Here is a 14916-nt window from a genome sequence, read left to right as displayed (position 1 = left end):
GTTATGATTTATGCATGTGTTAGGTGATTATATAGCAATTTATACCATTCTGTACTTGTCTGACATGGTCTTGATCTACTGATTCCGTTCTTTCAATCCATAGCAGCCGTCAATAACACAAGACCACTGACCGATAAAAGGCGTGCAACGTCCGTTGTGTCATCTCCTTCAAGACCGCCGTTATTTCTATACTCATCGATGGTCTTAGATACCAGTGTCCCGCGACCAGTGGCTTCAGGGATATTCGATATCGCAGCGTGAACATTGAGCAGAACCGGACTCGGCAGTAGATATCGATCATGGTACGAAGTAAGCGTTATAGTTCTGTCCTCTAGTAAGAACCATTCATGAGCAGGATTAAAACCAGCCGTTATCATTATGTTGTACTGATGACGAGCCAAGCCCGTTGGTTCAAGGGTAAACATGAATAACTCGAATTCGTTACACAGGAGACTCTCAAACATAAACACGTACCGAGTACTGTTGATGTATGTATGGCTCAAATGCAAGTCCGACTGCAGGCGTAAAAAGTAGCGGTATATGGTCTTTCAAATAGCACATGTCTGCTGCCGATCCGCATCATTTGAGACATCCAAGGGTACCCTGTAAGATACGAACTATTTCTAGAATAGCAGTTAGTTTGCCTTGGGGTTTATGATCCTAGCTTTTGTCGTGAGTCCCTGTAGCAACACGCTTATTGTCTTATCTTCCGAGACACCGCTCGCGAAGCAATATCTTTGAGTCTGGCTCATCTAAGCCGTTGTGAAAAGGCACGGCCCTGTGGCCGGCAGCTGCCAACGGACGGAGGAAACCATAATCAATATGCTCAACTAACTCGTGTAGCTGCTCATATGAAACGCATTACCGCACGTCTTTAATGGTATTTATTCTACCATCATAAGGGAAATACATAGATGTCTTCTGCAGGAACTTGGTAGTATCATCGTGCTCTCCGGTTGGTTTGTAGGTGGCTTGACTTGATTGGAAATTTCCTTGCAACTGGACGTGCTTTGCAATATCTGTGAAGACCCTACCGAGGATTGAAACACTACCTATTCGATTTGCGATAGCTTTGTTGGTTGAGAACCATGAGAAGTCCTAAAATAGACTCGTCAATATAGTAGGAAGATACGCGATAAGACAATAGGACTAGGCAAGGTCACGTGCTTTTAATTTATCTTATCGCACATTCCTGGTTGTGCATGTTTGTACTCCCTATGTCACCAACAGTTTCCACTCCAGGATTTTAGTCTACTAGTGTCCAATTATTGGGAACCATACCCCGTAGGACCAGTCCGTAAAGAGAAAATAGCACGAGTTCTATTCTTGAGGGTGATGTCACCATGGAATGGAACTGTTCCTTAATATGATTGGTCAATAGCACCCACTCGCGCGGAAACATGCTGAATACAGCACTGTACACAATACCATATGCAAACTATGCAAACCCCGAGCATTCCCCCGTCACAACGGTAATACCAAAACGAGCGGTGTCGGGAACGCCCTGAGCCGCGATCATACGACTGAGAATCACGGGTAAGCGACTCGCTCAGTCAGCACTCGAACTGAACTGGACTCTCTTTGGCAACACGTTGAGATGTTAGACGACCGTTTGATACGCTGTCAGGCACGCCACAGATAACTAACAGCAAAGCGTCAGAGAACGCGATACGAAAAAACGACAGTCAGTGCTCCCGCAGTTCCGGCGTTAGTGGACCAGAAGTGCGTTGTGATAAGATCTGATTGACCCCCGTCGTCCCACGGAGCCTCTTTCTGCAATTGGTGAGTCTCACTGCAATCCTCGACTCAAAAGTCGGGATTGCCACGGGCATGCCAATCCAGAAAGACACAGGAATATCGTTCTAACAACCTGCAGCTCTCTGTGCTCTACGGGAAACTCTTGCAGATTCGCCATCCCCCATCGCTACCGATTGATAACCCAATCAGCCCTGAATCCGACTCCACAGTCCTTATCCTAGACTCTTATTAGCGCCTCTCCATTGCTACTGATCAACATCCACGCTTGCGAAAACGAGACTTTAAGCCCGCAGCTCGCCCCGTTCGGGTTTGTCCACGCCACTGCCAGGTACTGCTACTTCACAGTGACATTTCCCAACAGTTCGGACGTGAGTCAACTCACCTATGTCGAGTCTCTACTTCAACCTAGAACAAGCTCATTGACGATTGCAAGACATTATTCCCAATTGCTATCAATAGTAGTCAGATACCGCGCTGTGCCTCCATGGTTCAGTTGCGGCCTCCCTCTAGAAACTAACAATGTCTTTCGCCGGCATGGAGAACGACTTCCAGCTCTTCTCCCCCGATCAATCCGCCGATAGAAAAAACTCGCATACCGACGCCATCCCCCCCTCTACCGATGAATCGCAGGACTGGACGCAGTGGATGAGATGGGACGACCAGGTTTTTCCGGATCCTAAAGACGCTCCTTTCGACGCTTCATTAACATCACCGAACACTTCGCTCGGTGCCAACTTCTCCCAGCATGAGTTCTCCCCCGACATCGCACACGGACTGCCAAGTCTTCCCTTTGACGCCTCGGGCCGAAATCGGAGTGGCATACCCCCAAGTGACGGCATTCAGCAACGTTCCCAACCTTCTATTTCCGGTTCTCCCGAATCCTTAGGCATGACTCGGAAACGAAAGACGAGCAGTGACGATGATGGATCGACGGTCAGCGGAGTCCCTCAGAATGGTGGAAAGAAGATGCCGACTAAGAAGCGGGCCCACAATGTCATTGAGAAGAGATACCGTGCGAACCTAAACGACAAGATTGCCGAATTGCGAGACAGCGTGCCAAGTCTACGAGCTACCTCCAAGAGTACCAATGGAACGCTGCTTGACGATGAAGATGCGGATGGCGTCACACCAGCCAGCAAGTTGAACAAGGCGTCCATCTTGTCGAAAGCAACAGACTACATCAAGCATCTGGAAATTCGCAACAGACGGCTCGAGGACGAAAACACTGCGTTGAAGAATCGACTACGCCAGGTGGATAAAGCTGCTGAACAAACCGTCACATCCGCCGCTTCGGTTTCGTCCCCAAGTAACTATACAGAGTCAGGGGCGAGCTCCTCTCCGAGCGTGTTCTCACATACTGAGGATGCACCCAGCGATCATTCTCCGACTTCCTTGTATCCACCAGAGGGTTTGCTCCAGGTGCCCGACTCTTTTAAGAAGATGCAGGCTTCGTCAAAAGACAACGCCTGGTCCCAATCATACATCCAATATCCTTCTGGTGGAAATGGAACGGCGCAAGCAAGTGGCAGCAGCAGTAAGCGGTCGAACTTCCCTAACAAGTACATGCTGGGTGCTCTTGCTGGATTGATGGTTCTCGAAGGCATGGGCACCGAGGAGGAATCCAACGAAAAAGGACTGCTGGCGGTTCCTGTCCACCTTCTAAGATACTTACCTCAGATTAACTCGCCATCGCTAGCATACTGGAATGCTATGGCTCGGAGCTACTGGGCTTCGTGGCATGCTAGGGCCATCATCCACTTTGGCATCCTGGCCTCTCTCGTCGTTGGAAGCGCATTCGTGGTTTTTGTTTACCTTTTCAACGCGGAACCTAAGCACTCCGACACTTCGTCGAAAGTACCAGCCTCATCCGGATCGTCCTTGTCCCCGTACAACTTCAGACGACAAGCCTGGTTAACAAGTATCCAGCAAGTTGGTGTCCCGCGCCATCGGTTCTTCCGAGAGTGGTATGTCGTAACATCGCGGTGTACGGAATACGTTCTGAGATGCCTCATGGGATGGAAGCTCTACTCTTGGATCACTGGAGTTACCGAGGAAGATGAGAAAGGCCGTGTGAAAACATGGGACATTGCAATCGATGCTCAGCTAGCAGGTGGTGATGCGGAGATCAGCAAGAGTCGACTTGTTTTGACCATCTTTGCTGCTGGTACTCTTCCTCGTAGCCCCATGAGAATGATGCTGAAAGCGCTTCATTGTCGCATCCTGCTCTGGAGAGTCGGGGACCCTGGCTCTTGGACCTTCCACATCTCGAACGATGTGGCTCGTGCACTTGCAAGGTACCAGTGGGACCTGGCTCGACAGATGCATCGCTCGCTGCCAGAGGATCACCCAGATGCCCTTCCGAGTCATTTGGCTGCGCTCCTTTCAATTGACAGCGAAGACGTCATGATTGACAGCATTGTCCAACGGGCAGCGAATCTCACGTGGAACCGCCCAACGCAGGAGGCAAGTGACGATCATGAAGCGCTTCTAGATATCGTGGAAGAGGATCCTGCCATCCAGTCATCGCTGGACGCCCTTGCTGCTTGGTGGTCTTGCCACCTTTTGCAGCGCGCCCTTTTGAGGTATTTCGAAGCTAGCTCTGGCGGCCCCGACTCGAAGCAGAGCCGCGACCTTTTCAAATCCAAGATATCCCTCGCTCTTAACGTGGCCCCTCAACCTTCAGCCGCTCACACGCGTGCCCTCGTCATGAAGGCCGTCTTCTTTGAACAAGATCGTGTCAAGAATATTGGCGCTGTTCTTGCTGCGTTGCCCAGTGACAACGGAAAGAACAAGAAGAGCCACGGTTTCAATTTCTTGGACTCGTCACTCCCTGTCTCTGTTCGTGAGGAAATCTGCATCGCAGTCCGTTGTGCCATGATTGCTGCCATCGTTTCCGCCAGAACGGCCGGTGACATGTCTCTCCCTGCTTCCTTCACGATGCAGAAAGCGATTAACTGGTTCAACCAACTACCTCTTGATCCGGTTGAATTGACTCTCTTGGGATTTGCCTCCGTGTACCATTTGCTCCATGTGCTCGTGTCCGATACGGATTATCTTTCATCCTCAGATTCCTCAACAACATCGTCGCCTATACCAAACGCATCTGCTGCCTCATCTGCCGATGATGAAGCGGACGAAGAGATGTCACAGCCAGTGCGCGATCGCGAACGTGTTGCCCCTTCAACATCCTTCCCGAACCTCGGCCGTGTCGCTGCAGAGTTAATGTACTGGGCCCGCAACGCATACAACCCCTCTTTCTACGGCTTCACGTCCGAACTCGTTGATGTCGTTGAGAAGGAATGCACGTCCTTGTGCCAAAGTGCCGGTGTCGACATCGCAGATTACTCTCGACTCCGTGAGCACAAGCTCAAGACCAAGCGGCGCAAGAACAAGAAGAGAAGAAAATCGTGTAAGCAGTCGACTGAAGAAGTTGTCGCAAGTGAGAAGGAGGAGACCCGTACTGTCCCTGCTCAGGTTGAAGGATCTAAACCCTCGTCCAGCGACGCTGCTAAGGGCCACAATCAGAAAGGACTTGGAAACGCTTGCTCCGAACGTGTCCCTATCCTCTCGACGTCGTGATCTCTGCTATTTATCTTCACGGATGTGTATGAAATGATAATTTTGCTGTCTTATGGGCTTATGGATTGCTTTTTAAGGAGTGTTTCCTCGCTGAAAAGGTAGAGGTTTGTCTATATACAAGGCGCTGATGGATTGTGATGGGTTTCTGGAATCTCTCCTCTCGTTTATGGTATAAACCAATGATGGAGGATATTTCTACATAATTTCGGGTGCGTTCGGTGCAAGATATGGTGTTTGCTCTTTTTAACGTTTTCTAGTAATGCTACCTTGTGTCTTTGGATATTGGTGTTGCATTTGTCCACGGCGATAGATATTGGGCCTCGGGGTTCTACATTACTTATGCAGGTACAATTTTGGAATGTTCGAACATATTTTATAATGACCTTTTGCTTTTTGGGCCCCGTACTTTTCACTCTATACCTTGTTTCGTTGCTGTTTTACAAGTTTTGGCGACACCTTCCGCTTTTACCGTCGTTGCATATCAGTGTTTGGGGCATGAATCCTCTAGGATGCGAGTATATTATCCGCTTGCGGCCAGACGGCAATATGTTTCTGCCCCAAATCTATATCCGCGGCTCGGAAAACACGGGCCAGGGCCATACGGAGCGAATTGGCTATGAATCCTCGGACTCACCGATGTGTTCAACCCGACGATTTGGTTACCACACATTGTCCAGGCCATTTTCTGCGGCAGATTCTGGCTCTGCACGGGAGAGCAAACCCAAATGGCTTCAAAGTTTCTCGGGTTACCACAGTTACAATCCGACCTCGGGCCGCCGGATCCAGCACCAAGGTTGGTCTCTGGAATTTTCGATATCCATGATATTGGCATGCTGATCTTTTCCCAACCAACATAGTGCAGATGTACACCAAATTCAGCGACGTAGTATGCAAGCTTCTATGTCCTTGCTTTGGCAATGACTGGCTGGATATCACAACCCGGTCAGTTCAGAATGACAAATTAGCAAGCAAAGGTTGACGTACGACTATGTACGTCTCTTTCCTCTTGCAGTATCACGTTCTATTAAGAATGGGGCTTGAACTCACGCATCCCTGCGTTTTGCCTAGTTTCCGCTTCCGGAAGCGCGGTTTCGTCGCAGTCAACATTGCCTTATGCGGCCCTTTCTGCAAGCCTGAATTGGTCTGTGCTGCCTTATTTGTCTCGCTCTTTTCGTATACTCTTTATTTTAATCGATTACTCATGAGCGCTTTAAATTTATGACCTCGTGACTAGTATGCATTCCTCAACAATGAAAGACAGGTTTGCCCGTCCCCCACATTCCTGGGGTTGCATCCCGCCAATGGATGCTTTCTGCACTTCCTCCTCTTTCCATGTATGGAAGAAAGCTCGTGTGTGACAGCTCCATTCGTCATCCGGCCCGGTGATGGAAACGGAGTGATTGGATAGTCACCCGAACTTGTTGATATAGAAATTGCATGGCATCCATGACACCACTCTCTTATAGGGTCTTACCCCAACACAGCAGACTTCTTGGTTAGTAATGGCAGTTCCTGTTCCTCGTTTCTTGCGAATCGCTCAAACGTCAAAGTTGGTCCTGCTTGCTGACCTAGAGCGGTTGTGTTCGCAGCTGCTGGCCTGCTTTGGATTCGCCCCTAACCTTTACCTTCTTCAGCGTACGAGTGCTTTTGGTCAAAACTATATGAAATGGGGGTAGAACTGGTAGGATCAGGGAAGGGGGAACCCCCGATGAACCCGGCATTGGCGACACCTCTTTACGTTTTGGCTGGTGCGGTGGGTGTTTCTTTCGTTTGCCGCATGGGTGTCCTCATACGACATCGTCGACGTCTGCGTGGGATACTTCGAAACGGAGATCAGTCAAAATACACCAAGATTAGCGGATTTCATGCCAAATTCAAGAGACATGTTCTGTACGCGCCGTTATTTTCGACTCACCATAACCGCGAACTCCAGCTCATGGGCCGACTGCACATGGGCACGGTACCATTACGACTAGAGGTCGGCGTGTTGCTTGGATATATCACGTTGAATATCATATTCTTCTTCTGCCTGATCGACTGGCCCGTCGACTTTCAAGAGAAGATGTTCCAATTTAAGTACGCTGCTGGACATTTGGCCGTGATGAACTCGCCCGCTTTGGTATTAACGGCAGGTCGGAATAACCCTTTTATTCCGCTGTTGGGCATATCGTTTGACGCGTTTAATCTCCTTCATCGTTGGATTGGGCGGATTATGGCTGTGGAGGCAGCGGTTCATATGGCTTGTGTGGTTGCCGGAAAGGCTCGTTTGAGTGAGTAGTTATGCCAATTCCGCGAGAGTCACAGACTAAAAAGTGTAGTGAGCATGGGTGAAATGACACATATGATGTGGAATGAACCTTTCTATATATACGGATTGGTGGTGAGCGATCGTCTGTCAATCGATATGGGATATATCTTTAACTTTCAACTGATAGGCATTGATCGGATTCGTGTTAATATTCTTCCAAGCCATGTCGGCGCTGCGTCATGCATGGTATGAGACGTTTCTTCATCTGCATATACTTTTGGCTATCATGTCCTTCGTGGCATTGTGGTATCATCTTAAGAATCTTCTTCAGCAGCGGGTTCTTCTCGGAACTGTGATTCTTTGGGGTCTTGAGGTACGCTGCCTTTCTCTACAATCACAACTACAGTGCTAACCTCAGCAGCGGGCCGCACGAGGAGCATGCCTCCTCTGGCGAAACTGTGGAAAGCAATTCACAACAGCCACTATCGAAATCCTCCCTGCCGACGTAGCCCGCGTCGACGTCGCAATGGCCCGAACATGGAACTTCAAGGCCGGTCAGTACCTTTACCTATACATTCCGACACTAGGACTATGGACGTCACATCCATTCTCCGTCGCATGGACATCAATGGACTGCACCGATGTAAACGAGAAACGCAGCTCAGGGGATTCACTCAATACGCTCATTGGCGCACCACAAAGGCATAAAATGTCGTTCTTGATTAAGGGGAGGGATGGGTTCACGAAGAAATTACTCAAGAAGGCGAGAAGGACTACTGATGGGTCTTTGAAAGTTACTGCTCTTGCGGAAGGGCCGTTTGGTAGGATTACCTCTTTTCTTAGTTGGGATGGATATGCTGATGCGCTTAGGTGGACTTCATTCTCTCTCCTCTTATGGAACAGTTCTTCTTATTGCAGGGGGAATCGGAATCACACATCCGATATCGTATCTACACGAGTTCGTCAGTGCTCTCTTTACACCCAAACACACAGCAGTCCGACAAGTGAGCTTGATCTGGGTTGTCCGAAGCATCGGTACGCCTTGATATAGCCCCCTCTCCATTGAACTCTACTAAAACAAGCAGACCACCTAACCTGGATCCAATCATGGATGCTCACCCTAATGTCCCACCCCACCCTCCGCTCCAACACCACCACTATAACCCTCTCAATTCACATCTACATAACTGCCCCCCAATCTACAACCGACGAATACGTGACCCTCTCAAATCCCTGGGCCCACCACGCGCCTCCCAACATTCCGGTAACGATTAATTGGGGAAAACCGGATTTTTTGTTTATCCTGGAAAACGCAAAGGCGTATCAGGTCGGTGCCATGGCTGTTAGTGTTTGTGGGCCTGGGGCGATGGGGGATGATGTTAGGAGGGCTGTTCGGGAGAGGCAGGGGGGGACGGTTGTTGATTTGTATGAAGAGTCATTTTCTTGGTAGTTTTCTGTTCTGGATTTCTGTGTTTGACTGCTTCGTGAGTTTTTGTTTAATACCACCTGATTGTGTTACGCTCTTGTTGTCCGCTTTCTTTTCTGGATATCCTGTTGATATTATATTATGTTATATACTGTGGATTGTTAGCAATAACACTCTCTTGGCTTAACTATTTGATTTGGACTCTGAAGATTCTAGGTACAAATAGCTTGTTTACCCTTCGGGGATGTATAAAAAACAGGCCAACTTCCGCTTCCGGTAGGCTTCCAACAAATATTACCAACATTTGCCACCAAGAAGCGCACTATTCAATATACAGTCCAAGGTAATAGAGCTAGAAGAGTATTATAGAATCCGGGGTGCAGGACCCTGGTATAGGAAGATCCCTAATAGTATCACCCGTGAAGCGCCGAGAGCGGAGTGAGAGCGGAGCCCTATTTACTAGGATGATCCGTTCCACGAAGGCCAGTAAGTAGATAGATCACCAATGGGGAAATTGGATAGGTATAAAATAACTTGCTAGTAAGTTTTTCTTAGGCTCAGTTGAAATCTACTCTTGCATTGTATTTTCGGGTCTGTCGTTAACAGGATGTAGTCATATCTTCAATACTGCCGAATAAAAAAAAGCAGCGGATTTCCCGTGTGCACAATTTGACCGATCATCTTTAATCCAAAACATACCCACGCATGTGACGTCTTCATAATATGACTCAAACCAACCAAAAGTCGGCTGGCAGGGCACAGATGAGCCGCTGAATCCGCACAACTTCAGCTTCGCGTAATGCATGAGAGCATCGGTGGTGGTGTCCGGGTTCGAATTTATGGTTGGAGCTGCATCGGTGGTTGATGCGGTTTTTTTACCCCAAAATAGTGCTGAGTTACATGTCAGTGAGCTCGTGGGGTCTCTGCCTACAGATTCGTTGTTTCCACTCTAATTAAGTTCATAAAAATCACATCTCTTTTACCATATCATTATCATATCTACCCATCAGGGACAACATGACAAGTCCGGTAGCATGAGGGGCGTTGAATTAACTGTTTCTGCTCACAACTTTTACAGTAGCCAATTATGACATACGAGCTCTCTTTGTAGCCCAATGTATCGCCATTCTTCTGATGCCACTTCAGACCCGAAACTCTGGATACACTCGCTTCTGATAGGATTCCGTTTCGACCACCAACGTCTGACATAAATAACGCCGCAAAACTAAACTACGCGTCGTCTGCCCCAGACTAATCAAACTAAGCTTTGGCCACGTTCAGCGGGGGCGGGTCCATAAGGTGTACCCCGTAGAGTAACCTCGGGTTATCCGAGAAGTACCTTGGCCCTTCGGGTTAGCCGGATTATACCGTATGCAGGTACATAAGTAGCTAGTAGCAGGGATTGCCCGTTTCAAACTCCGTGCAGAGTTTATATGTTCACTATATAGACAACATGCGGTTCGACCCATTTCTCCTACTACTAGCAGCAGTGGCCTCGGCCATCCCCTCCGCATCCACCTCACGACCGACACCCTCCGTCACTCTCGACTACACAACTGTCATTCCAACAGCTGGAAACGCATCGCTAGGCTACTACAAATACCAAAATATCCGCTTCGCCGCCGTCCCAACCGGCGACCTCCGCTTCGCAAAACCAGAATGGCCACCTATTGAACAAACGGTTAACGACGGCACCCTGGCCGACGCAGACGTCGACTGCGCGTCTACCGAGGACTGTTTATACCTTGACATCTGGGCACCTGCTAATGTCCACGGGAAGAAGTTGCCAGTCATGGTATGGTCATACGGCGGAGGTTTCACCAGCGGAAGCAAATCGGATAACACGCCCGAGGGCCTATTCGCTCTGAACAAAGAATTTATCTTCGTCGCTTACAACTACCGCCTCGGAATCACCGGAAATGCCAACGGTCCCAGTCTTCTCCATGAAGGAGGAACATCCAACGTCGCCCTCTACGACGCACAGCATGCCTTCCAGTGGGTGAGAAAATACATCGATGCGTTCGGCGGTGATCCCAACCGGATTACAGCAGTAGGCTTCTCAGCCGGTGCATCGCAGACGATTTTCCAAATGACTCGGTTTGCAGGACGCGTGGAGCAATTATATAACCAGGCTTATATCATGTCCCCGGGATATGTGCCTGGTGCTGGACATCATCAGGCGGAGATGTTCTGGCGGAATGTTTCGACGGCTGTGGGGTGTAATGGAGGACATTTGGATTGCATGCGGGGTGTGGGGCTTGAGGAGTTGAGTAGTGCTGCGAGTGATGTGGTTGGGAAATATGATTACCAGCTGCAGCCGAGGGTTGATGGGGATTTTGTTGGTGATACTTGTACGTTCATGCCCTTGCCCCTGACCTGATAGGCTTGGTGTTGACAATGACAGACGAAGCACAGCTCTACCAGAATCGGTTCAACTTCACCGGTCCCCTCGTGATTACCCACGAGAAACATGAAAACAACAGCCAAGCCTGGCCCGGTGTGAACACTACGTCCGACATCTCCAAAGAACTTCGGCTATTTTTCCCGTCTATAACCAACGACGTCGTCGACAGATTGTTAGAACTATACCCGGAAACCGACTACTCGAGTCCAGGCCTGCGGTTCGCGGATATGAAACAGTCGTTTGACATGACGGCGCATGATTATGCGCTGACGAGGGCGTTGAAAAACCAGACGTGGAACGGTATGGTTGACTTAGGGAAGGCGACACATGGGACTGATCAGAGTTATTACTGTATGTCTTTCTTCATTGTTAGGTATGTTCATGCTAATGGCAAACAGGGTACAGCACGTACAGCCTCTCAGGTAACGGGACCACCAGCGGCTTTGGTAGTAGCTCGCCTGTTGATACGAATGTCGCAGTATGTGACCATCTAAATTTATCACATCAGCAAATGCTAACGACATACAGAGGAAAATGCAGAAATACCTGCTCTCGTTCGTGCACACCGGCAACCCCAACACCATGTGGCCGAATGACAAGATCTACTGGCCAAAGTACGGCAGTAACGCGACCCAAATCATGTTCAATTCAACCATCCATCTTGAAAAGGATGACTTGGCGAATGCGAAGAGCGAGTATTGGAATGAGGCGTTGTGGTATTAGTTGCCGACCGCCATGCATTGTCACTGCTCCACTGTAAATACGAACTGTACACTATATTGAAACTGAAAGACCTTTTATTTTGATATTATTACGGTAATAAATAGCCTCAGCACTCACAACTTACTCGCAGGCCCCTTTGGCAACATGTGCAAGTTCACCGGCGTCATTGCCTTCCCCTTAAGCAAATACCCTTCAATATTCTCCATGGCCAACCTTTCAAAGCCAACGTGTGTATCAATCGTTCCACCAGCATTATGCGACATCATCATAACCTTGGGGTGGCTCGCCAGGCGCGGGTGCACATTCGGTTCGTTATCATGCACATCCAACCCCGCTCCAGAGAGATGTCCGCTATCCAGCGCTTGCAGAAGCGCCTCTTCATCAACTAGCGATCCGCGCGCGATGTTGATGAACCTTGAGCCCTTCTTGAATTTCTGCAGCTTCTCCGTTGTGATGAGTTTCTGGCCCGCGAACGGCGTCGCAACAACAACACAGTCCGAGTTCGCAAGCAAATCATCCAGCTCCTTGAAAAATGTCGCCTGGACGGTCTTCTCCTGTTCGGGACTCTTGCGGAACAGATCATTGTACTGAATTTTCATGCCAAATGCAGCGTATGCCTTCTGCGCAATCATAAATCCGATCTGGCCCATTCCGATGATACCAAGCGAGCGGCCGCGGGGGTTGTAGGCAGTTAGTGGGGAGTTCTGGTGTGCATCGAGGAAGCGCGAGGGGTTGACTGAGTGAGCTGCTTGGTGCGACCAGGCAAAGTTGCGGAATGTAGCGAGGATGAGGAAGAGGGTCATGTCGGCGACGGATTCGGAGGATGCTGCTGCGCCGTTGCAGTACACGATTCCTGTTATTGTTAGCTAACTGTCTTTTCTCGATCGTATAGGGAAAGAAGACATACCATGCTTAGCAAAAATATCCACATCCGCCCAGTCATAGCCAGCGCCTGCGGACGCCATGACCTTAACCGACTTCGGGAGCAGTGGAATCAACTCCGCATCCCATCTCCCCATCTCACCACCTGTATTCCAGAACGGACGAAAGACGGCATCGAAGTCACCCCAGCGACGCTCTTTCAAAGCACGGATGAATTCATCGCGCTGGCGCTCGGCGGCGGTAGGTTGGATGAGTTCGAATTCTGACGCGAAGCGCTGGTAGACGTCGTGGTTGTACTTGATGTTGTCGCCAATATGGAGGACGCGGAGTTTGGCCATCTTTAATTTCTGTTTAGACTTAGTTTAGGCTTGAACAATTCAGTTATTTTGTGTCGCTGGCGCGGAATGGCTAGATATACCAGGTGTATGCGCGGTCAATTGCCGTCAAAGGCCGATTGCCGATGCAAATCCGACCACCGGGCAAGGAGTTCCTCAAGGACATAGCCGGTTGAAATGCGGAGTAACATGCATTTTCGGTGCACTCAGAAGGGATGTGAAACGATGCGAGTGTGTTTGGCCAGTGTTATTATGGGAGTGAAGTGTGGAGGAATGCGGGGATCCAGATCCCGAGATGGCCTCAGACTTGCCCGATTCGGAGATTGTCAACATGCCTCGTTGCTAGACTGGTTTTGGACATTAATCGGTGTGGCTTGAACATTGTACTGTTTACATTCGGGCAATATTACTCGATTATGTCTGATGTTTGTATTGTGGAATATCATTAGCCAGATGTATATATTACAGCTGTCCGGTTGAATGATATAGAAGTTCGAAATGAGCAATGGGTTTAGCTATACGTAAACTAAAAAATGAGGGGAAGTAACCGAGCACACAGTGATGAGCTCTTGAGCAACGTGTTCATGCGTTGGCTTCCACATAACTTGGCTATGTTTCTGAACTTCCTTGTTTTCCCGAATATTGACGAACCCAAGGCCAGTATCTACCGGTTCTACATCACTTGATAACCCTCCAGAGCGATCATGTCCAATCAATCCTGCGGACCCCGGACGGACAACGGTGGACTCATAATTACCGGACACTGAAAGGAACCGCGGCCATACAGGTCCCAGTTTCTGAGGACAGTTTGGCTCATCCTTGTCCTCGTGCAAGCTCTCATTGACAATTTTCAGAGCCCTATTCTCGTTGCTGAGCGATGGAATCTTCTTCGAAGACACTGACACCATGCTTTCCACCACGAACCTGTCAAACATGAACTGGTTTCCAAAGCCCTGCAGAAAATCAGACTGCTTAAAAAGTCTCCGTTCGCTTCCATAGCACCTTCCAATTCCCCGCGTATAAAATCAGAATACTCGGATTCTAGAAGACAGCTGCTGTGATTGGTGAGGAATTCCTTTGCTATGACCAGGATCCGTTGAACATCAAAAGCGTCGGCAAACGTCTTCATGTGTCGCAAGGGATGAGACTTGAGGCCGGGCATGCCATATCCAACCTCCATACAGTAGGCAAGGACGCTCCGCCTGTACTCTATTCGCCGTTTTGCAATGCCTCTTGAAGATGGATCATGAAGTGTTTGACCATCACTGGTACAGAGATAATGGACCATGGTATGGGCTATCTCCTATAAAGGCTATCAGGATTAGTTATTCTGCCGGCCAAAATATCTTGCAGCTAGCTAGGATTCGAGCTTCGACTGATGGACACGCTGCCTGGACAGACACTAGCCTTGTATAGATGTGATAAGCTTATGGTAATATCTGCACTCACTCTGATGTAATGTCTACCATTAGAGAAAACCAGGCAACTAGAGAATGCGTCGACAGAATTATTCAAAGAATGGAATTATATGCCATCAATAGTCGAAACAAATACATCCCAA

General features: G+C 49.0%; 7 protein-coding genes across 7 annotated transcripts; 4 read left to right on the top strand and 3 right to left on the bottom strand.

The window, feature by feature from the left end:
- Nucleotides 1-15: 15 nt before the first annotated feature.
- EURHEDRAFT_416546 (uncharacterized protein) lies at nt 16-415 on the bottom strand. The gene has a single exon (XM_040782987.1). It carries the CDS (start codon nt 375-377, stop codon nt 93-95), a length of 285 nt encoding a protein of 94 aa, XP_040634991.1. The 5' UTR covers nt 378-415; the 3' UTR covers nt 16-92.
- A 1862-nt stretch (nt 416-2277) lies between these two features.
- EURHEDRAFT_518478 (basic helix-loop-helix domain-containing protein) lies at nt 2278-5337 on the top strand (the record flags this gene model as incomplete). Its single annotated transcript, XM_040786682.1, has 2 exons — nt 2278-5165; nt 5199-5337. 2 exons carry the CDS (start codon nt 2278-2280, stop codon nt 5335-5337), a joined length of 3027 nt encoding a protein of 1008 aa, XP_040634990.1.
- A 170-nt stretch (nt 5338-5507) lies between these two features.
- Nucleotides 5508-6660, top strand: EURHEDRAFT_246037 (uncharacterized protein). The gene is made up of 2 exons (XM_040778087.1): nt 5508-6130; nt 6195-6660. Exons 1-2 carry the CDS (start codon nt 5677-5679, stop codon nt 6314-6316), a joined length of 576 nt encoding a protein of 191 aa, XP_040634989.1. The 5' UTR covers nt 5508-5676; the 3' UTR covers nt 6317-6660.
- A 343-nt stretch (nt 6661-7003) lies between these two features.
- EURHEDRAFT_465274 (ferric reductase family protein) lies at nt 7004-9035 on the top strand (the record flags this gene model as incomplete). Its single annotated transcript, XM_040785012.1, has 6 exons — nt 7004-7607; nt 7656-7717; nt 7773-7958; nt 8007-8406; nt 8456-8620; nt 8671-9035. 6 exons carry the CDS (start codon nt 7004-7006, stop codon nt 9033-9035), a joined length of 1782 nt encoding a protein of 593 aa, XP_040634988.1.
- A 1429-nt stretch (nt 9036-10464) lies between these two features.
- On the top strand, nt 10465-12138 carry EURHEDRAFT_389638 (alpha/beta-hydrolase; the record flags this gene model as incomplete). The annotated part of the gene is made up of 4 exons (XM_040779790.1): nt 10465-11362; nt 11416-11766; nt 11814-11893; nt 11944-12138. 4 exons carry the CDS (start codon nt 10465-10467, stop codon nt 12136-12138), a joined length of 1524 nt encoding a protein of 507 aa, XP_040634987.1.
- A 102-nt stretch (nt 12139-12240) lies between these two features.
- On the bottom strand, nt 12241-13493 carry EURHEDRAFT_416542 (D-mandelate dehydrogenase-like dehydrogenase). Its single transcript, XM_040782986.1, has 2 exons — nt 13046-13493; nt 12241-12991 (listed from the first exon to the last, which is right to left on the bottom strand). Exons 1-2 carry the CDS (start codon nt 13356-13358, stop codon nt 12252-12254), a joined length of 1053 nt encoding a protein of 350 aa, XP_040634986.1. The 5' UTR covers nt 13359-13493; the 3' UTR covers nt 12241-12251.
- A 377-nt stretch (nt 13494-13870) lies between these two features.
- Nucleotides 13871-14643, bottom strand: EURHEDRAFT_406141 (uncharacterized protein; the record flags this gene model as incomplete). The annotated part of the gene is made up of 2 exons (XM_040780443.1): nt 13871-14253; nt 14280-14643. The coding sequence occupies 2 exons, from the start codon at nt 14641-14643 to the stop codon at nt 13871-13873; spliced, it is 747 nt and encodes a 248-aa protein (XP_040634985.1).
- Between the last annotated feature and the right edge of the window lie 273 nt (nt 14644-14916).

The sequence above is a fragment of the Aspergillus ruber genome (genome assembly GCF_000600275.1).
Source record: "Aspergillus ruber CBS 135680 unplaced genomic scaffold scaffold00036, whole genome shotgun sequence".
NCBI classification, from domain to species: Eukaryota; Fungi; Ascomycota; class Eurotiomycetes; order Eurotiales; family Aspergillaceae; genus Aspergillus; species Aspergillus ruber.
This window is presented reverse-complemented; position numbering and strand designations above follow the sequence as displayed.

What these genes read in the sequence shown, in the direction of transcription:
- EURHEDRAFT_416546 (XM_040782987.1), bottom strand. Translation starts at nt 377, where the DNA reads ATGATAACGGCTGGTTTTAATCCTGCTCATGAATGGTTCTTACTAGAG.
- EURHEDRAFT_246037 (XM_040778087.1), top strand. Translation starts at nt 5,677, where the DNA reads ATGCAGGTACAATTTTGGAATGTTCGAACATATTTTATAATGACCTTT. An exon ending in CCGCCGGATCCAGCACCAAG is followed by an intron (nt 6,131 to 6,194) that starts GTTGGTCTCTGG and finishes CAACCAACATAG; the next exon opens with TGCAGATGTACACCAAATTC.
- EURHEDRAFT_416542 (XM_040782986.1), bottom strand. Translation starts at nt 13,358, where the DNA reads ATGGCCAAACTCCGCGTCCTCCATATTGGCGACAACATCAAGTACAAC. An exon ending in GGATATTTTTGCTAAGCATG is followed by an intron (nt 12,992 to 13,045) that starts GTATGTCTTCTT and finishes TAACAATAACAG; the next exon opens with GAATCGTGTACTGCAACGGC.